General features: G+C 39.4%; 1 protein-coding gene and 1 long non-coding RNA gene across 4 annotated transcripts in view; one reads left to right on the forward strand and one right to left on the reverse strand.

The window, feature by feature from the left end:
* Positions 1 to 17,937, forward strand: part of LOC119886299 (plexin-A2-like) — a 79,843-nt gene extending 61,906 nt beyond the window's left edge. For all 3 annotated transcript variants that reach the window (XM_038696945.1, XM_038696946.1, XM_038696947.1), the window contains 14 exons: positions 532 to 675; positions 1,158 to 1,392; positions 2,091 to 2,233; positions 3,446 to 3,714; positions 5,482 to 5,548; positions 5,910 to 6,056; positions 7,462 to 7,621; positions 8,239 to 8,342; positions 11,623 to 11,719; positions 12,209 to 12,408; positions 12,635 to 12,804; positions 13,151 to 13,363; positions 14,334 to 14,484; positions 15,664 to 17,937. In XM_038696945.1, coding sequence (XP_038552873.1) covers positions 532 to 675; positions 1,158 to 1,392; positions 2,091 to 2,233; positions 3,446 to 3,714; positions 5,482 to 5,548; positions 5,910 to 6,056; positions 7,462 to 7,621; positions 8,239 to 8,342; positions 11,623 to 11,719; positions 12,209 to 12,408; positions 12,635 to 12,804; positions 13,151 to 13,363; positions 14,334 to 14,484; positions 15,664 to 15,759 — 2,196 coding nt within the window. In that variant the 3' untranslated portion in view covers positions 15,760 to 17,937. The remainder of the gene's footprint in view (positions 1 to 531; positions 676 to 1,157; positions 1,393 to 2,090; positions 2,234 to 3,445; positions 3,715 to 5,481; positions 5,549 to 5,909; positions 6,057 to 7,461; positions 7,622 to 8,238; positions 8,343 to 11,622; positions 11,720 to 12,208; positions 12,409 to 12,634; positions 12,805 to 13,150; positions 13,364 to 14,333; positions 14,485 to 15,663) is intronic.
* The window catches only part of LOC119886301, a 32,319-nt gene continuing 10,693 nt past the window's right edge, over positions 1,167 to 22,792 (reverse strand). Inside the window, exons 4-6 of the long non-coding RNA XR_005441465.1 lie at positions 20,069 to 20,211; positions 11,610 to 11,726; positions 1,167 to 1,294 (exon numbers count right to left, since the gene is read on the reverse strand). This is a non-coding gene — a long non-coding RNA (uncharacterized LOC119886301). The remainder of the gene's footprint in view (positions 1,295 to 11,609; positions 11,727 to 20,068; positions 20,212 to 22,792) is intronic.

Here is a 22,792-nt window from a genome sequence, read left to right on the forward strand (position 1 = left end):
CCATCTGCCTTTCACTTTTTCACCATGTGCACTTGCACATCTTTTGCTCCGTTTGTCACAGAGGAACAGCATGGCAGATTGGTTTGCATCTTGAAGCAATCTGCCTTTGTTAGGTAAAATAATTTAGCAGACTTCCTGCAAACCATGACTCAGTGGCTTTTAGTGTAGAATGCACTGATGAATTCACTAAGATTGTTGATTACAGTAATTATACTAATGGTCCAAAATTGCATGGAAATAATTTATTGGGTTTAAAATACACATATGAAATAAACACAACAGAAAACTTAAAAACAACAGAGAAAATTCAAATGGCGTAAAAACATTACACTGATATTACAGAGAAGTGTACTGCGTATTTACCGCACAGTGGATATAATTAGAAAAACATTTTCACCTGATGCCTTAGACCAGACCTTTGTTTGTTAAGATCCCAATCAATAACTGTTTACTTTTGGTGTGTAATTTGTTCTATGCGATATATTGTTATTTTCTGTAGTTTTGTAAATTGCTTCTCTAACTGTGTTGCAGGGACGTAACCTGGTGCCATCTGCATCTGGTGGAGCCAGGCTGAATTACACAGTACTGATTGGAGAAACGCCCTGTTCTCTCACTGTGTCTGACACTCAGTTACTCTGTGAGCCACCAAACCTCACCGGGCAGCACAAAGTCCTGGTCAGTCTAAAAGTGTTTCTGTCTATCCGGCAGTTTTCTGTCCGTCTGTGCATCTGATTGCCTGTCTGCATGGATGTGGGTCACTGTCTGTGGGTCAGTGATTGTCTGCACATCGCTGTGCTTGTGGGTCACCGGCAGGCTTTCAGTTAGTTGCTGGCTTTTGTTATTGTCTGTCACTCATGGTCTGGTAGGTTCCCAATTACAGCACATTGCCCTCCAGAATTATTGACAGGCACTCTTGCAAATAATGAGAAAAGAGCTGTCAAAAGAAAATTAAGCTGTGTGCCTGGAACTTTTAGAAATTGTTTTCTTCAAAGGCGAAAATTGTCCATATCTCCATTGTATATACCAAATGAATTCTTCAGTAACATCCAGCCTTTTTTATTAGTAATTATTTTATTTGAGCATTTTCAACACTGTTTTTAAATACTGTTTATGCCTGTATTATTATTATTATTATTATTATTATTATTATTATCCAGGTCCAAGTAGGAGGACTCCACATCTCTCCAGGAGAGGTTCACATCCGCTCTGACAGCTTGCTCACCCTTCCTGCCATCTTCAGCATCACAGCTGGAGGAGGGCTGCTCCTCATCATCGTCATTATAGTCCTACTGGCCTACAGACAGAAGTCACATGAGAACGACCTCACTCTGAAGCGCCTGCAGATGCAGATGGACAATCTGGAATCCCGAGTGGCTCTGGAGTGCAAGGAGGGTGAGTGAGACTGATCTGAGAGATTAAACTATAGTAAAGTCTTTTTCATTAAACTCACACTCCCAAAAGAACTCTAATTTGTAGTTAAATTATAGCTTTTGAGCATCTTTTGATGTTTTGTCTGATGTTTGTGGTGGCTTTGTTACAAAATGATTTCTTTGAATGAAGATTAATTTACTTATATACTGTATGTTGGCTGGGAAATGATTGAAAGACCAGCTGAATGGTCATTAATGAGAGCTAGCTATGGGTCACTTTAAAGCTCTGAAGATTTGGGGGTAAGATACCCGTATTTTGAGTTGTAGTAAAGTAACAACCAAACTTTGTCAAAACTCAGTTCTTTTTCTATCTTTATATAGTAAAACCCATAATTAACAAACCCAAAATTGAATATAAAGCGTAAGGTACAGTATAGCCTGTATACCTTTTACAGACAAGTGAGTCCAAAAATGTCAGGAAACTCTCTTCAAAATATAAAAATTTTGTCAAACTTTATATGAAGTTATGCTTCCCAAACTCATCGCTCTTTGTCATAGTGTTACTGTTTCACAGTTCTTAGAGCATATATATATAAGTGTTTATCAGAAACAGTTGAGAAAGGAAAATACTTTCTTAGGTCTACTGTGATGAATAGCTTAAAAGATAGATGTTACAAAATGTTTGGTGAAGTATTTAACGCACACCTCTGTCATACGCAGCTTTTGCAGAGCTGCAGACAGACATCAATGAGTTAACGAGTGATCTGGACAGAGCAGGCATCCCCTACTTGGACTACCGCACTTACGCTATGAGGGTTCTCTTCCCCGGCATCGATGATCACCCTGTGCTCAGAGAGCTGGAGGTAAGTAACCTCTGAAGAAAGGCTGCAGTGCTTGAATCCTGTTTCAACCATTTTTCTGATATCTTGACCTTAAGGCTCCAGTGTACTCCAAACCAAATTGATTTTGGCTTGTTGGCAAGTGCTGTCAAACTACCGTCGAACAGAGCGGTGTGAGCAAATGTCAGTCTATTCACTGTGGTCTGAGGTCTGTTTGTTTTATGGTGTCCATTCCAGCTGGAAGAGCTTGTGAGAAGATTTTATTTTGACTTTGCACTCTCCTTTAGTCTCAGTCATGCAGCTATTTTGAGTCAAACTTTTTTGGTCTCTGACTCTTAACTTTAACTAACAAATTATTTTTCTACACCTGATCCCAAACAGTTAATACTATTTTTTTCATCATAAACTTTACATCACAATAGTAAAATGTGGTTGTCAAAGGTTTATATATTTCTTCCTCAAAGTCCTGTGAATCAATAAGTTGGATGTTGAAGGATGCAGTACAGAGGTTCTACAAATAGATCTACATTTCAGTTTATCAACAAATACCCTAAGCATTATTTTTACACGGGTAGGATTTGTTTTGTTCTGATTTTGGTCTCATCATAACTCAAGAAGCCTGTTTTTAAATTTTTCTTCGACACGGCCAAGATTGTTTTTATTGTTGTCCTGATCTCAAGGGTTTAATTCTGAAGCACTCTCTACCTAATTTTAAAGAAACTCTGATGACGGACCATTTGCCTTTCTATTATTTGTAGAACAACTTGTCAGGTACTCAAGGTTAAAATTGGACTGCTGCCGCCAATTATAGTTATTTTAATCAAGCCATTATTATGGTCACAAAGATCTCTGTTCTAAAGAGCCTCTCTGATTATAGCTTAAACATCCAGACTTTTTCATTGAAGTAATTATTTATTGCAAAATGAAGCTTAGTTTAAGTATTTTCTTGGTAAACTTCTTCATAAATTTAGAAACTAATCAAAGTTTTCATAGTGGGGATGGACGTGTCAGGGCCTGCACATGAGGGTTACGTCACTGCTACTGGGATGAGTCTGTAACCACACCAGTGGATCTGTGGTGCACTTATGCTTTGATGGTCTCTTAGAATTTTTGTATATATTTCATTCTGTCGTCATGTTCCTCCATCTATGTTATGACTTTTCTCATCCTTGAGTGAGCATCATCTAATGAGCAAGTGTGTCTTTTTGTGTGTGCAAAAATGCGTGATGCGTGTAGGTGCCGGGGAGCGGACAGGCGAATGTGGAGAAAGCCTTGAAGCAGTTTGCTCAGCTGGTGAATAACAAGGTTTTCCTGCTGACATTCATCCGTACACTGGAGCTGCAGCGCTCCTTCTCCATGCGTGACCGCGGTTATGTTGCCTCGCTCATCATGACTGCTCTGCAGGGCCGGCTGGAGTACGCCACAGACATCCTCAAACACCTGCTCTCAGATCTAATAGAACGCAACCTGGAGAGCAAGAACCACCCCAAACTACTGCTCCGCAGGTAAGCCAGTAGCATTAAAAGTGGCATTACAAAAAGCTCTTTTTACAATACATTTTGGAAAATGCCTTTGTGTTATGTTCATCAACAAAGGGTTTCGGTTATGTCCGAAATGTTATGTTAAATGTTTTTCATTTTGTGCCATCAGTCATTTTGGAATATTGCGAGTCATTTTGTTTAGCTGAACGTCTCTTTGGAAATTATAAAAGAGAACAGTCTAAGTATGAGTTAAAGCATCATCAAAAAAGAAGGCTATATGGAGAATGATTTATATTATTTGTACACATTCACTGCAGAGTTGGCCTTCTTGTCTTTTTTTTGCTTTACTGTAGAAGCTCGGCAGTTCGGCGATAGCCGCACCTCGGTTGCAATAGAAAATCAAATCAATTTACCTTGAAGTGTAGATATCACTGTTTTTTAAATGAAACTCTCATGAAGGTTACATTTAACACATTATTGTAAGAAGTTTGACAAATCGTACAAACGTTCCTTGTGAATTTCAGGAGTCAAAATTGGACTTGGAATAAAACCCCACAATTCCAACCTCACTTTCTCTGCCCATATTTTCCACCGTACTCAGAGGATTTAAACTAGAGGTCTTTTCTGTCACAAACCCGAACAGTTCTGATCAGCGCTGCTTATCTTTTGGCATAGATAATTCCTTTGTGCATTGTTCTTTCCAGCCCAGTTACCGCACTTCTGATGGATGAATAACTAGGCCAGTGAAGGAAAGCCCACCTCTGTTCAGCTTTGTTTTGCGCAGTGGCGTGAAACAGCCGGTATGAGTCTGAGGGTGCCTGAGCACACAGGTGAAAGACAAGAGCGGTAAAAGTGATAGAGAGTGGGAGGGACTGGCAGAGGAAGAGAAACTAATAGGGAAGAGTGAGTGCAGCGTGTAGAGTGCAGAGTTGTTGTCAGTCTGACTTATCTTCTTGGTGCCACTCATGAAACATTCAGCTGTAGCTCACGTTTCTTCCCCCATCACCTCTCTTCTCCTCCCTTCTCTTGCCTCTCTCCCTCTATCTCTCACCTCTGGTTATCTGCTGATTGTTTTCCCAGTGCTGAGACTAGCCTCCTGAATGTTTCATGAGTATTTTTTTTTTTTTAAAAAGAGGGCTCTTTCAATTTGAAGCACACTCATTAAATATAAGGACGAGTTCACATGGGAGCCAGTACAACAAGAACTTTTTAGCCAAAACACGCTGCTCTTGCGAAAACACTAGGATGCCGTCAACAGAAGTCAGAGTCAATACAGGTTAGGGTTGAAATGCAGGTAAGGGTCGAAGAGGAGTGACTTAGAGACAGCAGGTTTACGAGGGAAAGTGACTGGTGGCTATAAAGCTGCAGGCTTTGGATCAGGTTCAGAGTAGAAAGGGCTTGTATGCCATTTTAAGGGCGCTGTTACACGATTTACAAGATTTACTACAAGTAAATCATAAAATATTTCCCATCTGTACTCATGCAAAGTAACTAGGTGCAGACATAGCGAGGAAGAAAATGAGTGAAAAGACTTGAAGTGGACATCAAAGTTGTGTCTGCACAATTATGTCACGACCCAAATATGTTCTGCACCGCCAGCACTTAACTTAGAGTATATTGGAGTATGTGTCCTTTGAGGCCAAGCGGCTGAGTAAGGATGTTATTTCTCTGTAAACTCTCCATGTCATGTTTTTTCTAAGTCTTAAATTATAAAAGAATAATCACAGCACTCTGGCTCTCGGTGGGACGCCTCTTGCTAACAAATGAGTGTGCTTTCTTCTTGTCTTGCAGAACAGAGTCTGTGGCGGAGAAGATGCTGACAAATTGGTTTGCTTTCTTGCTTCACAAATTTCTCAAGGTAAAATGAAACCTCTCTCACCCTACAGGTGTCAATGTGATATACCATGACAATGCTTCTTAAAATTATTAGCATTGATTTTGAAATAGACTGCTGTGTATATTTTCATAGTAGCTGTCATTTTAACTGTCTGATATTGATGAGTTCTATGGTCATTGTAGAGGGATAATGGTTACCTGTGGAGTCAAACATATCTGCAGCTGTGCAATATTATGTTTGATGTGTCATGCTCTAGTTACTGAGTCTCATCGTCCATGCTGATGAATGCAGATCTCTTTACTTCCCCTCACTCTCTTCCTATGTCTCATTTTCCCTTCTCCCACCTTTCACTCTAATCCCTGGGTTCCCTTCCAAAACAAAGGAGTGTGCTGGCGAGCCGCTCTTCATGCTGTTCTGTGCCATCAAACAGCAAATGGAGAAGGGACCCATAGACTCCATCACCGGAGAAGCACGCTATTCCCTCAGTGAGGACAAACTCATTCGACAGCAGATTGAGTACAAGACGCTGGTGAGTCATAAAGACATTAATAAAGAAAGTCCAAAATGTTGTATTCATTTTTGTACATCTCTTGGCAAAGAGCCTTGACAGATCCACAGAAATTTGGAATGCGCCTCTGCTGTGTTGTAATTTTATGAATGCTTTGAATATTTGGATAGTTTCTAAAACATGACGGTAGTGGACAAGTAATTTTGCCTAGCCAGACGTCCATCTCGTCAAGTTTAAGGAGATCTAGACAAAGTTTCTTCAAAATTTGTCTAGATCTCTAGATTGGAAACATAGCCATTCCAATAGCTGTGAGTTTAACCCCGGACCACACCTTCATTTATTGTGAAGTCCCACTGATTGTAGTCCTTGTCACTGCTAACTCCCACTGTTGTTTTACAGAGGGAGTAGACTCTTAAGTTTCTGCTCTTAGCTTAACTGGGAGGTCATTATATATGTAAGGGGGTTCGTGCCATCGCCTCGACATCCCGTCCCTTGTATGTACAAATATCCCCATCAATCTAAAGCAGTCTCTAGAGCAGAGATAGGGATTTAACCCCTCACTGGCTTCCAATTACAATACATTACGTTCATTTGGCAAATACTTTTGTCCAAAGTGACTTTCCCCCCCTCCCATACAGATACATTGATAGCAATTTGGGGTTCAGTGTCTTGCTCAAGGACACTTCACCACATAGACCAGCTGAGTTACAGTCAACTGGGGTCTGTGTGGTAGTTAGGCCTTTTTCCCCCTAGACCACCCATACTGTAAATGTACTGATTTTAAATTCATCAACAGCTCTGTCTGCACTTTTCTAACAAACAAACTATTGTACTTAAGGTCCCCTAAACTTGATGAACTTCAACAAGACAAGTCTTGCTAGCCTAATTAGTGGAGAAATAATGAAAGATAATGGAGATACATGTGTTTTAACGGATAAATATAATTCAAGAATTCAAGAGTCTACAAAATGCTTACTAGTGTTTGCTAATCAGTAAAGACTCTTCTGATATGGCCACCTGTATAACACTACATGCCTCTTTCTTTTACCTTACCTTTAAAATTAAGCTGGCTGGGTTCCACGAGCCCGTCACAATAAGTTCCCCCTCAGGCTTTAGCTCCAATGCAGAGCCAGGCAGCGACAGGATGACACCTCTCTGATATCCATGTCGGAGAGTCTGAGAGTCTGTGTCTCATTACTTGTTTAATGCCCCTGCTAGAGCTGCACAGCCACATCCTAGAGGTGTGAAATTACTTTTCTGGCCAAGATCCTCTCCACCAGGACAGTTTGGTGAGGAGTAGGTAATGAAAGGACTTTCCTAGCAAGTAACACATGTCTCTCTCTCTCTCTGTCTCTCTCTCTCTCGTCTGTTTCTCTTGCTCCCCCCTACCTATTCCTCTCCCTCTCTGTACATCCTGGATCCCTAGACGCTGAGCTGTGTGAACCCAGACAATGAGAACAGCCCAGAAATCCCTGTCAAGGTGCTCAACTGTGACACCATTTCCCAAGTAAAGGAGAAGATCCTGGATGCGGTGTACAAGAACATGCCCTACTCGCAGCGACCACGAGCTGCAGACATGGATCTCGGTGAGGCTGCATTGGGTGCAATCACACTGTGAAAGACTAATTTCCTCATACTAATTGTCTAATTCTTATCTATTCTGAGATGAAACAGAGACTGAAAATTTGCCAAGGCACATAATATTTTGGAATAATGACAGGAGGGAAGAACACACTTCAGAATGGGCATGTCAGTGGAGTTATCACAGATGTTTACTGAAGACGTATAACATCAACAAAAGGTTCAACATCAGATTCTGGAAGACAACCCCTCCCCACACCTGTTTACAGCTCCAACCAGAGCAACACTCACCAACACTGACGTTAAACCTTACTGACAGCTCACCTACACTTAGGCTTACGCCCACAACATGTCATCTAGCACTGAATGACTCGGCACAAATCCAGCTGACACGCATCTTCAAAGGAAGTAAATAAGATACCTTGTAGGTAGTGGCTGATATTGCTTTGGGTTTGTAGTTTTATACCTTAAGGGGCTTTCACAGGTTAGGGATTTGGAGAGGTTCAGTTTCTCCGTGTTGCTTTGGGCAGCTTTAATCCCTGTGACGACTCTGTGTCATTTATGTTCACAATCACTTTAATTGTCAAAATCTATTGACACTATTGATTGTTTTTGCCTTCAGAGTGGCGGCAGGGCAGAACAGCTCGTGTGGTCCTGCAGGATGAGGACATCACCACCAAGATAGAGAGTGACTGGAAGAGACTCAACACACTCATGCACTACCAGGTCTGTTACTAATAAATAATAAAATAATAATTAGTAAAAACACTAGGGCTAAAAAAACATCCTAGAGCCAAAGCTGACATACTAAAATTGCTTGTTTCGTCTAAACACCTGTGCAAAAAGATTTTCAATTTACAAACATATAAAACTCAGTAAAGCAGAAATTACTCACATTTAAGAAGATTGGTACGAGCAAATGTTTGGCATGTTAGTTTGACAAGTGTTTGACAAACGATTAATAAATGATCAAAACAGTTCCAAATGAATCATCTGTCAATCGCCTAATCATTTCAGCTCTAATTAATACTGAGCTTACAAAGCTATTTCAGTCTTACTCCTGCAAACCCTGAATCTTTTTCAACTTTCTTTAAAAGCTGCAATTATCCAGTTGCTCAAGGGCAACACAGCAGAAATTGTTGATGAAGGACAGAGCATTACTCATTCATATTCACACCACTCATCTCACCCCTGCCAATTTTTTTCAACCTCCCGGTCACAAGCACACTTAGTCAACCGAACATGCCTGTGTCTTTTACAACATCTTTTTTTCAGCTCATAAATACAACTACACAGGTCACTAAACTCGGATGAGTCATCCTGTTCCTTTGTCGGTCAAATGTCTGAATATCGCTGTACCACTCACATACAGCATATATTTCAGTGCTTCATACATTTGTTTAAACAAAGAGAGAAATAAAGACAAAGGAAATCTGAAATCTTCTGCACTAAAAGCGTGTTTTGATCAGGTTTTGACAATAGAGGCATGGAGATAAACAACTCCGCTCTTTCATTCTTAATCGCTCTGCCAGGTGTAGAAATGTTTGTTCTGTTGCAAAGCTGGATTTGTATTAGCAGTGAACGACAGTAGCCGGCTCCCGTCTGAGAGCCGATTTGATATTTATTGCTTGTAACAAATAAGAATGTAACTTAGGCAGTGATCAAAAGAAGTGGTACTAAATGAAGAGCCTTCTGGGAGCTGAAAGAGCCGGCTCTCGGAAAAGGAACACAGCCATAAGATCAGGCTCCATTCAAAGAGCTGTAATTCCCATCACTACTACAGATGACCTCGCCAAAATGACAAAATGAAGAATTGACACTGCTCTGCTTGTAGCCATTCTAACTTCAAAATATTCAGCAGCCAGTATACTCTATTCATTTAAAAACCTATTTCACTATGAACTTGATTTACTTGTGGGTGAGTTTTAGGTCTTTTTCATTTAATTTGCAAAAATACTTCATACACTAGACCAGATTCCGTGTATGTTTGTTCTTTGATTATTTCATTTCAAAACCGAATCATAAAAAACAAAAAAACAAGTTGTTTTTTGGTTTTTCCATTTCAAAACAAAAAAATTTTGATATTTAATGTGTTTGATTTGTGTGTTACACTTGACAAACCTGCAGTAGATACACTTGGGCGAGGGCAGTGCCTGATAAAATGTAATTAATATGAGCTTGAATATCAACATAGGTGGATTTTCAGTTAGAAAAACAGGAGGCTCACCGTTCAGTTTGTAACTCACTAGCAACTGGGAGAGGAACAGGAACACCTCAGAAGTTGCCTAAGAATCCTTCCGGTTTTCAAGATTTCTTCAGTATCAAATTAATTCAGTCATAGTTGTCAGTACATCCAATGGTACACAGCAAACATGAACTGTTATCAGTTAAATCGGCGAGCTGTATATTAAGGAATCATACACGGATTATAGGTTCATGTAATTTTCGTTCAGCCTCTCTATACTGTTTTCTTCATGAGAATTTAGAAAGTTGCACACTGCTGAGAGCATTCAGCTGCAGTAACATATGGATTAGGCTATGCGTAAAATCAGGAGCATCGGACTTCATCACTGGCAACACAACCCATAGAAGGGGTGCTGGACCGTACAGGGCGAGGGAGAGGAGGTCGCGCGGGAGCGACCTGGTGCACTGCGGAGGGTTGGTGATCATTCCCTCTGGCTGGATGATCACAGCTGTTGGAACAACAGGGGCATTTGTACAGCAGCCAGTGAGTTTGAAAACCAGTAGGGATACAACATCGGTCAAAAATAGAACAAAATGCACCTGCTTTGTTTTTCCAGATGTTTGTTTTTTTGTTTTCTTTTTATCTGTTTTTCAATTTTGGTTTCAAAACAGAAAAAATGAAATGAAATGAAATAATCAAAGAACAAACTATACACAAATTGACCAGGCGTTTTGGTAAAGCGGCAACTTTAGCTATGAGCAATTCCTGTTTGCAATGTACCCATGAACATACAGACAACTATCACTGGATTCAGTTGACACTGAAGAAAACTCAAAAACATGATGATTCTCTGGCAGGTTCTGGAGCTAGAAGGTGCTATCTATTTTTTTAACAGCATGACTTCTAAGTGGATTTATGGCATTCGCAACGGATATTGGAGATAATACATGTTATTCTCGGGCAGTTAGTTACACTGGATCTAAAAATGTGTGCATCATGTCTGAGTTTTGACTAGGAGGAGGAGTACAATTAAGCAGGCCAAATCAACTTTTTAGAACACCACCATACATATGTCCCTCTCATGCAGTATCTTGACCTTACGATGCTCTCTTCTCACCCCCCTTCCACTCTTACTGCCTCACAGTTCAAAAACCTTTGCATTTGATTAACATCTCACCAGCTTCTTTCCCACAGCAAGGCAAAGCTGAGCGTTATTATTTATTATTAAAAGGTTTAATCTGAGTTCAGTTCATTTAGTTATACTGAAGTTGTCTCTGTTAGAAACAGATAATCATGAAAAATAAGGGCTGCCATACACCAAATACATAGAAATAAATGCAATTAATTTTGAGCTCCATATCAGTGTGGTAAAACCTAGTTTTGATTCCTTCACCCAAGTGAATTATATTGCCATGCAAAGGACTTCCCCTTTTCTCACTGATGAAAAGTTCAGCTTTTAAATTTGATGTTTAGTTCAGTGAAGTGTATCTGCACTTTAAGTTTGAGGAATTCCATCGATATACTGTAGATATCAATATGGATAGATTTGGTCCTATTTGGTAGTTGAAGCTGTTGTGATCAGTGTGTGCTGTCTGTATTTCTATCCAGCTGATGATGATAGAAGATGTCTACTGTTGATTTTTAAGGGATATTTTACTGAAAGGCCATTATATGTTAGTAAGTTTTGTGACTTGACTGCCCAAGGAAGAATTTCAAAACATCGGAATCATTATTTTGCAAATCCCTGGCATTTCTTTAATTCCAACCACGATTACTTTCAAATTCATAAAAATAACTGTCAGCTTTACCTTTGTCTTCCAGGTGTCTGAGCGCTGTGTGGTGGCCTTGGTGTCCAAACAGATGTCCTCTTTCAACATTCCTTCCTCAGCCAGCTTCCCACGGAGTATCAGCAGATATGGTCAGTTCTGTTTAAGAAATACAAATACTTAACATTCATTGAACTTACAGCTGTGTTAGACCATCTGTTCGTGTTGTCACCATGATCTGTGAATGTTACAAAAACACGACACATGTAATAGCAAACAGGATGACAGAAAAAACAAAAGAAAACAAAAAACAATGAGAGACAGAAAGTGTGGACCAGAGCCCAGATAGAAAAAGTGCTTTTAGTGAATGAGTGCACGTCTGTGTCATCACTATGACAACCAATACAAAAAGGACAGCAAGTTATTATACAGTCTAAACACACACATCCAACCTGCTCACTTGCAGATTACAAAGAGGGCTGTCTGTCTAAAATTCAGATCTGAGAAACAAATGTGACTTTCCTTCCATTTGAGCAAGTCCTTGTCTGACAAACATCAGACGAGATATTTTCTATTTACAAACTGCATCAAGAGCATTTTGGCATACATATCTTCTTTATATCCGACATTTGCCCATCTAGGTGTGGACGTACCCTTCCGCTCCACACCCACCAGCCCGGACAGCCCCCACTCCCGTGTGCCCATGCTGACCGCTGACCTGGAGAGTGGGGTCAAAGTTTGGCACTTAGTCAAGAATCACGACCATGGAGACCAGAAAGAAGGCGAGCGTGGCAGCAAGATGGTTTCTGAGATCTACCTGACGAGGCTACTAGCAACAAAGGTATGCTATATTATTACAATTATTATTGTCAGGGTAACTATATTTTGGACTTACATTTATTTGTTTAATGTAACATCTGCAACCAACTGAGTTGAAATAAATGCTGCAAAGTTCTTAAAGATGTTAGATTTAAGAATAATTTTGGACACATTTGTTTTCTTTAGCTCAACCTTTCATGTAGTCATGAAACACTACAAGTCTTAACTCTATGCACTGTTTCTTATAGGGCACACTGCAGAAGTTTGTGGATGACCTGTTTGAGACCCTGTTCAGCACTGTGTGTAGGGGCACTGCCCTGCCTCTGGCAATCAAATACATGTTTGACTTCCTGGACGAGCAGGCTGACAGGCATGGCATCCATGACATGGACGTTCGCCACACCTGGAAGAGCAACTGGTGAGAAAGAGAGGGAGCCTGACTTGTCACCTTGACTGTGCCAGGATGTACCCATATCTCATTTTATCTTATTCTCTTGTGTGTTTTGTGTTTGTTCTTTTATACTTTCAGTTGTTGCTGCTCTTTACAGAACTTAGCTATTATTTTCTTGCACAATCTGTAACTCAAGTGTTTGCTAAGCTCCATCTACATCTTGTTCTCATTACTAAAGTGAATTTGAAAAGTCAGTACAGGATTGGTCAAGAAAAAACAAACAAAAAAGAACATTGTCCACACATTAAGTAAATCAACTTCAAATACAAATTCTTTCTGTCTCTCTTTCTCTTTACTCATTTGATATCTGCAGCCTGCCCCTGCGCTTCTGGGTTAATGTGATCAAGAATCCCCAGTTTGTGTTTGACATCCACAAAAGCAGCATCACGGACGCCTGTCTGTCTGTGGTGGCACAAACCTTTATGGACTCTTGCTCAACTTCTGAACACCGTCTGGGCAAAGACTCACCCTCCACCAAACTACTCTATGCCAAGGACATACCGCATTACAAAAGCTGGGTAGAAAGGTGTGTATGTGTGCGTGTGTAGACCCCTCACAAGTAAAGGAAGATATTGAAATCCCCCAAACTGAGGACTCATCACTTCTTCAAGGGGTCAGTGAAGAATCAGGGCCTGCGTTTTAGGTGAAAGTTTGAATTGGTATTTGTTTTAGTTTAGGTTAGGTTTACATAGGATAAGGTTTGTTATGTTAAAGGTTATTGTTAGTGCTGGCTTAAGGTTTGGATTTAGTAGTAAGGTGAGGCTTATTACTGGATATTGAGCTGCACAATTCTAGATAAAATGAGAATCATGATTTCAGAATTGTCTTTTAATAGCTCCATCACATTGTATTTTTTGTTAGTAACTATTCATGGTTTTATTATACAATTCTGCAAATATGCCTGAACAGTGGTTGATTGATTTATTCCCTCTCACTTACCATCATCTGAGAGGTTCTTAATTTTGACATATTTTGGTCTTGTTCGTCTGAAGTTTTATCTTTTACCATGTTACTTTTTCCGTATCTCTCACACATTTCTCATATGTGCTGCTGTGAAGTCTCGTCCTTTGTTGGGGACAAATTATGAGCGCTTGGTTTGGTGAAACAGATCTCCCTGCTACTGCAATTATGGCAGATTTCTCATGTATAAATACGATTGCATTTGAGTTATGAATGCAAATCGTGAAGCAATTAATCATGCAGCCCTAATACGGTTGGGAGTGACAGAATTAATATGTAGTCAAGTGAAAGTTTTCTGACGTATAGTTATACGAGGCTGTGTGTTTGTTTACAGCAATGTTGTGTTGAGGTTTGAAGTCACCACGACTAAATGACTGAACCTGTGAGTGAATGTCCTTATTTTCCTGCCAAAACACCTCCGATTTACTGATGCCTGTAACATTGGATATACTGAATCCAAGTGAGGAGAAAAGCTCTGGTATGCATGACTGTGCCCTTGACTCTGACACTGAGTGTGTGTGTGTGTCTCCTCTCAGGTACTACGCTGACATCAACCGCCTGCCTGCCATCAGTGATCAGGATATGAATGCCTATCTGGCTGAACAGGCCCGCCTTCACTCCAGTGAGTTCAACATGCTCAGTGCCCTCCATGAGATCTACGCTTATGTCAGCAAGTACAGCCAAGAGGTGAGGCCAGTCAACACACTGTAACATATAAATGTGCTGTAGAGATCTTGCTGGTGTTGTTAATTGATATTAAAGTAGCTATATTCAATCTTTTTACATAAACAAAGGATAAAGAGAACTATAAGACACTGTTAAAAGTAGTTTTTTAAAGCTTTTTATTGAAAACAGCTGTGTGCTGATAGCTCTGTTTAGCTCTGACAAAACCTCTGTATGCTACCTGTCCAGCACCAAACAGAAGACTGACAAAGTTAGCGGCTATCTGGTGAACATAGTGGAGCTTTTAGCCACTAAAGAACCAGATAATTCCCTCAGGAGTTGGTGAAGGCTGAGCTGAAAGCAGAGTGACTATTCAACTTAAAATAATTGTGTGGCCACAAACACAATTCTTAATGAATGCCATTGTTGCCCTGTGTCAGTCAATTATTGCAGGTTTAAAGAAAGGTAACACCAGGATAAATAGCAGTGTTTTGCTGCCCTCTGGTTGGCATTTTCAGGCTGCAGCATCACTGCTGGGTGTGGTTGGGTGTGGTCAGAAGTGTGCTCTGATGCACCTGTAACCAACCCAACAGTGAGTCTTGAAATACACCTGAACATCACACTGCAGCAAGGTGAGAAATTAAACCACTGTAGGTCAGCATAAAAAAAAAAGGATTTCAGGGGGTGTTAACTTTCTCTTTAAAGGCTTATGGTTTCGGCTGAAATTAATTGTTATTTTAGTTGTTAAATGATATGTTATTGATTTTAAATTAAAATGGTACAAAAGGCCTTTTCCCAGAGGCTGGGAATGTCAGCCAACAGTCCAAAAGCCAAAGATATTTATTTACAAAGATATAAAACTGAGAAAAGCAGTAAATCTTTGCACTTATACTGCATAAGAGTTTTTTTGTTAATGTTTATACATATACACTGCATTCTTATTAATCAAATCAGTGGTGATTAACTCAAATTAACTTGCAAAAAAAATTCAGAAACTTAACTTTAATCAGATGTAGTAAAATGTACAAAATATTTAATCATCAAAACAGAGTGGACGCTGTTGGTGTTATAGATCTGTTGTGTTATTTGCTTCATAATGTGTATGTGCTTATTGGTATCTTTCCCATAGCTGACCAACGATATGCCTTCATGTACTTTGTTTCACAGATTGTACCCATGTGTGTTTCTGTGTGTGTGTTATAGATTATTGAGGCACTGGAGCAGGATGAACAGGCCCAGAAGCAGAAATTGGCATATAAAGTGGAGCAGATCCTCTCAGCCCTGTCTACAGAGAGCTGAAACACACACACACAGTACGCACCAAAACATACTATTACAGACCCATCGGAACACACACGTTATTAGGTGCAATCGCACACACACACACACCAGATTTAATGGACCTACAGTATTAACAAGCTGATAATACATACACAAAGAGATACATACACATGCAAATGTACATACACAAACCACTGCACACATCAAACAGCAGATCGTCCCAAAGCATGACTTTTGAATCCAATGTCATCATTTTTTTAGAAGAAACTCCAACAGGCAAACATCCAACTTTTAAACAGCTCCTATAGAGAGAGAGAGGGGGGGGGGGGATTTGGGCCAGTTGCTGAATTTGCAGCCAATTCTTTTCCGCTGGGTAATGGTTTGTCTTTGTAGTGGGTGCTTATACTAAATGTGTGTGTGGCATGGCTGGAGCTCTGAAGAGAACAGCACTTAATAAAGAATGACTCAACTTGAAAAGTCACTGGAGGAGCTCAACAAAGACAGGAGCCAATTTAATGGCCAGCACATGTGGTGAGACAAGATTCAAAGTGCTTTTAATATGTCAAAGATGAAGGACACTTATTCACATTACACAACATTGGCTTGGAGTGACATTGCCATTTAGAGCCATCCGGAGCAGAGATGTGTAACTTCGTGTTGTTACGCCCTTTCCTACTGCCTTGTGAAGGCATAAAAAAGAGAACACTAAAGACTCTAGCATCATTACTTTTCATTTCCACACTTGAAACTCCCTGTGATATGGTTTTTTTTTGTAGTTGTAGTTTTGTAGTGTGTTTCTGCTAGGGATTGAACAGCTTACCGAAAATGTGTCATTGACAAGGTGAAGGTCCAGCTCTTTAATAATACAACACTGAGAAGGCATTACCTTAAAATGTGAAATATATGTAGAGATATTTCCAGACCCAATCCCTGGCTTGTGTGCCAAATATTATGTCTCATGTTTCATTCATGTTAAATGCTCCTGTAGAAGCTATTAATAATACATGCCATTGTATGGAAAAGATCCCATTTGAGATAGGAAATTTTGTACAGTGATGATCTATAGACCACCAATTCAACCATTCAAAGATAAGTGGGACCAAACTGAACTGTTGCAGAAAGCATGATTAATGATGCTGTAAGTCTGATCGTGGATCAGATTTGCCTAACCTTGGCCAACAGCGTGTCTCCCCCACCCTCCCTGTCTCATCAGTCATTGTTTACATTCAGCGTGATACTTGAAATGCACAGAGTGTATGAGATATTAAGAACACCTGCTGCTCCTGTAAAGTAATCTGGTCAGATTAAGTTAGATGAAGGCTTTGATGCCTTATTGATTTTCCCAATAAATCTACTTTGAACATAACCTGGAAATTAAAACTTTGGAAAAAGGCAGGAGAAGGATTTCCAACCCTTGAGACAGTTGACCTGTGAGTCTGTAGCGCAGGATATAGGCTAAAGAAGGTGTTCTTAATATTTTGTACACAGAGTGGATATATGATTAATGATATGTGCTTCAATCCTTGTAATGTTTATTCATTAAACATCTGTTTGTTGTTTCACAGCGCTATCTTGGCTTTACATCCTGACTGTTTCCATGTTTCAGCGTATAATTCACTAGTTATAATTTTGCATTCAAATGTACATTGTACCTGAGTGTTTGTTATCTCCTTGCTGCTGTATTTATAGAGTGCCATATCTAAACTTTCAAATGATTATCATGATAAAAAATTCAGTCTGAGGCATCGCATTCATTCAGGGTTTAAGTTTTGATTGTTTGTATTCCACCCATTGCAATGATGAAAGATGAACTTTCTGTGTTACAACAGTCACCAAGATTATCTATCAGTATCATTCTGCAGCGCTGCCTTTTTTTTTTTTTTTTTTACCATTTCAGTATCAGTGGGGTTAATGTACTCCCCCACAGGACCTTGATTCATGCTAATCTAGAAGAAGAAGATAAAATAAGATAAATAATAAATACATTTCCTGTTAAGTGTTGAAATATGACAGACCTCATCTGTTTCATGTGTGGTTTGATGATAATTTATAAATGTGTTGTGCAATAAACTGTCAGATGTTTAAACTGTAATGTTTTTTAAACTATATATTATTGTATAAATATTGTACATAAAAAACACTCCTATTTTGCAAGCAAAAGTTCACTTTGTACTGTTGTAATACATTAAATGCGCAGCTGATGAAAATTATTTCTGCCTGGTTTCTTTCATAGTGATGCTACATTTTGAAAAATCATGCTGAACAATATTTCTCCATATTTATAAGCATTAAATTCTAAACCCTGGATGAAAAAAAATGTGTCCTAAAAACGCATTCATGTTCACCTGGAAAGTAATTTATTATTTCTGACTGTTCACCATTGACTTATAATACTGCATTATATGAAACACAGCTGATTGTCGAAAGAATCATAGTGTGAGTTATAATTCATGGCCAGTGGTTTTCTATGTTTTCTTATTTTCCAGACCAAACGTCTGCTGCTGTTAGAGGTGAGGTCATTTTCAAGCCAATGTGAACTCTGCCCCACATAACTGGATAATCTATTCTTATTATGTTAGTGGACCACTAGCATGCTAATTTGATAATTAAACCTTTAGTTGGTTTTCGTGGGGGGACTCTAAATGCAAGACGATAATGTCAGAGATCAACCAACCTCCACTGACATCTTCAAACGAAAATATATTGGGGGGGTGGGGTGGGGGGTGGAATACAAGTCGTGTTCCAGCTTTGTATCTAACAAAATAGTGACCCCACACTTACAACATAACCGACACTCCATCATTCATGAAACATTTTAGTACCATAAACCGTTTTCATAAATACCGTAAAACTTTGAATAATAGCCCAGGCTTTTATTTGCTAAAATCACTGAACAGAACCTTCCTTTATTTGTGACAGGCATCCATATTGGACAGGCCTTTAATTCTGAAAAGCTGTTTTGATTCTTTTGATGGGTGGACCCTTACAGACAGGATATTAAATAATCAAGGAACGGACACATTCGGACTTAACGAGCGCTTCAAAGTTAAGGTGAGTCAGAACTTTTTTTCCCTTTTCCTCTCTTGTAGCCATGCAGGTTACACTGGTAAATCTAGAAAAATGAGACTTTGTTGTTTCCGTTAAATGAACTTGGTGGTATTGTGGAAAATCTAACCGATCTAACGATGTTCAGCATGTCCATATTGACATACTGATCATACGTTTAAACATTAATATTTGTATTAACGATCTGAGCAGCTTAGAAGCAGCTAAAGCGTGTGACCCCGCAGGGTTTAAGAGGTTTTATACATCCAAAGAACTTCTATAAAAAACAGACCAATCGTTTAATTAAGGCAGGTGTTTATTTGTCAAAATGTGTACCCACACCAGGCCAGTAAAGGAGGTTGGCGGCTATTTGGGACTCAGGTATTAATTGAAGTTTTACGGTACATTATTAACCATTATTTTACTATAGTAAATGGAGAAACTTCAGACACTATTTTTTATTTTCAAAATTTTAAATTTCTGATAATTACACCCCTGCAACCCGACCCCAGATAAGCGGATGAAGATGGATGGATGGGATGGATAATAATTAGACACATTTCACATCTGGCAGAAATTTAGCCATGTGTTACCAGGTTGGGTTTACATGTCAGTCTGCTGGATTGCTTTACAGTGCTGCACAGGAAGAGAGCGCTGTATTTCCAGAACAAGCAGCTAAAGCATTTTTAATTCTGGAGTCAGAAAAAGAAACGTGTCCAGCTTCTTTATCATCCTCAAAAAAATAAATGTGCAAATAGAGGTACAAGGAAATGGCTTCAATATCTCGTTTACAGTATGTCAGTATGTAACAGGGTTTGTAGGAAATATGGTTCTTAATTTTGGCAGCCAATAATTTTAACTATGTTGTCAAGTGTTTATTTCAATCATACTAAGGAAATCTGATGTTTACAAATGCAGCATATAACCATATTACCATTAAAACATGCCTTGTCAGGCAAGAGTAGCAAATTTGATATCAAAGAGGAGCTGAGCTTGTAAAACAACATCCTGGAGAAATTTTACAAAATCCCTTTGAAATTGATATTAAAATAAACACTATTTGATGAACAGCCTCTCGTAATGAAGAACAGCTTGCCGTCATATTGTGACAGTATTTGGTATGACAAGTGAGGAACATATAGGGGCTCCTGTGCACTTGCCATAAGGAGCCAGAATTCATTATTCATGTTTAACCCTCGGGGCTCTGGGCAAGCAGAGCAGAGTGGGGAAGAGGGGGAGGAGAAGGAGGGTTGTATGAACACCCAGGCTTACCAACTCATACCTGTCAGATCCAGGTGGGGGTGTCATCAGCGTATCGAAGGATCCTCTGTACACCTGCCAGGCTCTAACCCCTCGTCTTTCCTCTCTTCTCTCTTTGCTTGTCAGAGTGCCTATACTCAGCAGCCACCTATTCCCCCTCACTTACTTCTCTCACACACACACACACACACACAGACAGACAGACAGACAGACAGACACGTGCGCACACACACACACACACACACACGCAGAGGGGAATCATTAGGACTCCTCTACTGACAGCTGAGCAAGCCGCAGGATAGCTTCTTGATAGACTGTGTGGTTGGATGGCACCAGACAGGTTTACAGAGCTTCTACAGCCTTTAGAAACCCATTATTCTTCTATCAATCCCTGACAGTTGTCATAATATCTCATTCTGTTTTGATCCATGATTGACGCAACTACATTATATATGACGCAAAGTAAAACAACAGTGCAATGCTTAATTTCTGTGAAATCACTGCTTGTACACAGCCAGGTACAACAGATCCTGAGCTCCTGCTGCACAGAATATTTGATTCAAGGGAAAATGGACCTTACACACAGACTGCAGATCTTGAAGAATAATTCAAACGGCGGTCCTAACTGTGGAATGAATGCTGAATGGAAAAGGCCTTGGACATGCACTACGCACCTTTAACAACCTAGCAGAGCAGCTTATGTTAATAGTCAATGGACAAGGCTCTGCTTCAAAGTCCTGAAGCTCAGAGTGGGATGTTGCATCAGAGTTATGACATCATTACATGCATTAAAAAAATATAAAACATTTCTATGCATATAATACATCTGTATCTACACAGACTCAGTGGACAAAATAACAGGAACACACCACAATACACTGGTGCTGAAACATCTGATCAAGCTTTTGATAGAAAACTTTAAAGCAAACAAAGTAATTTAATGAACTAAAAGTAACAATGCCACTGCCTTTTTCCAATTTATATCTTTGCAAATTGAATATGTTTTTTGATTTTATCAAATTTATTGTTTTAGTTTTTCAAGCAAAAATGCCAAAGATTCATTAGTTTCATCCTCTCAAATGTAAGGATTTGATGTATTTCTTTTTAATACACTATGTATTATATACATAGTGGTTTCTGAACTCATTACTACACATAAACACAATCCCAGGTTTCTGTTTAAGACTGTGGATCAGCTGGTAAACCCAACCTCTCCTTGTGCCTCAGCTGGAAGTAATGATGACTGTGAATTGTTTTTATCTTATTTTACCAATAGGGTGGTGTCAATCAGAGCCTCTATTACCCCCACTGCCTCTTACTCAGAGGTCCCTCACCAGCAACAAGAGAGTTTTAACCAGTTTTATCCCATCGACTTAGTATCACAAATGAGAGTGTCCTCCAGCCCACTTGATGTAATACCTACAAAGTTTTTACTGAAAGTAATGGATTCTGTCGGGCCCCATTTGATCTCTGTTTTTAACAGCTCCCTATCTACTGGTTGTGTCCTGATTATTTTAACAAAGCTTGCATGAACCCACTTTTAAAGAAACCTGGTTTAGATCCCTCCCTCCCACAAAATTTTAGACCAATTTCAAAACTGCCTTTTATTGCAAAGATTCTAGAAAGAATTGTGTCCAAACAATTGCTCACTTTACTGGAAAATAACAAATTATTTGAAAAGTTTCAATCTGGTTTCAGGAAGTACCACAGCACTGACACTGCCCTGCTTAAAGTCACCAATGACCTTTTAATGTCTGCTGATGAAGGTATGTGCTCAGTCCTTGTACTCCTGGACCTTAGCGTTGCTTTTGACACCATTGATCACAACATCATTATAGACAGACTGAGGCACTGGGTGGGGATCTCTGGTACTGCCTTATAATGGTTTTCATCCTACCTGTCAAATAGTAATTGCGCGTCTGTAAACAACTATGTCTCTTCATTCTGTCTAGTTAAATATGGTGTGCCTCAGGGGTCGGTCTTAGGACCCATTTTGTTTTCTTTGTATCTGCTTCCCCCTGGACATATTATCCATAAACATGGCATTTCTTTTCATATTTATGCTGATGACACACAAATGTACTTGTCTGTTAGATCCACAGACCCTGGAATGCTGAGTTCACTTAACAACTGCCTTTGTGAAGTTAAAAAATGGATGTCAAATAATTTCCTCCGGCTGAACTCCCGTTGCAAAGAACCTTGGTGTTTGGTTTGATAGTAATTTAAATTTTGAGCAGCACACCACAAAGCTGTTGATGTTTTTATCAACTTAGAAATATAGCAAAAATTCGATCTATGTTAACTTTTAAGGACACAGAGACCATTTTACACGCCTTCATCACATCACGCCTGGATTATTGCAACAGCCTTTTCACCTGTTCAACCCAAAAATCTACTGATCGACTCCAGACTGTCCAGAACTCAGCTGCCAGGCTTTTAACCAGAACAAAGAAATATGACCACATTACTCCTATTTTAGCTTCATTACACTGGCTCCCAGTATGTTTTAGAATTGACTTTAAAATTTTATTGATCACTTTTAAAGCTCTTCATGGCCTTTCACCTTGTTATATTTCTGACCTTTTAGTCCCATACACAACAGCATGAAATAAAAAATGAAATAAACATTTGAAATATATCAGTCTGTGTGTAATGAATGAATATAATATCCAAGTTTCACTTTTTGAATGGAATTACTGAAATAAATCAACTTTTTGATGATATTCTAATTATATGACCAGCACCT

Source organism: Micropterus salmoides, unplaced genomic scaffold (assembly GCF_014851395.1).
Source record: "Micropterus salmoides isolate LMB-PRFRI ecotype aquatic unplaced genomic scaffold, ASM1485139v1 Ms_hic_scaffold_4, whole genome shotgun sequence".
In the NCBI taxonomy this organism is placed as follows: Eukaryota; Metazoa; Chordata; class Actinopteri; order Centrarchiformes; family Centrarchidae; genus Micropterus; species Micropterus salmoides.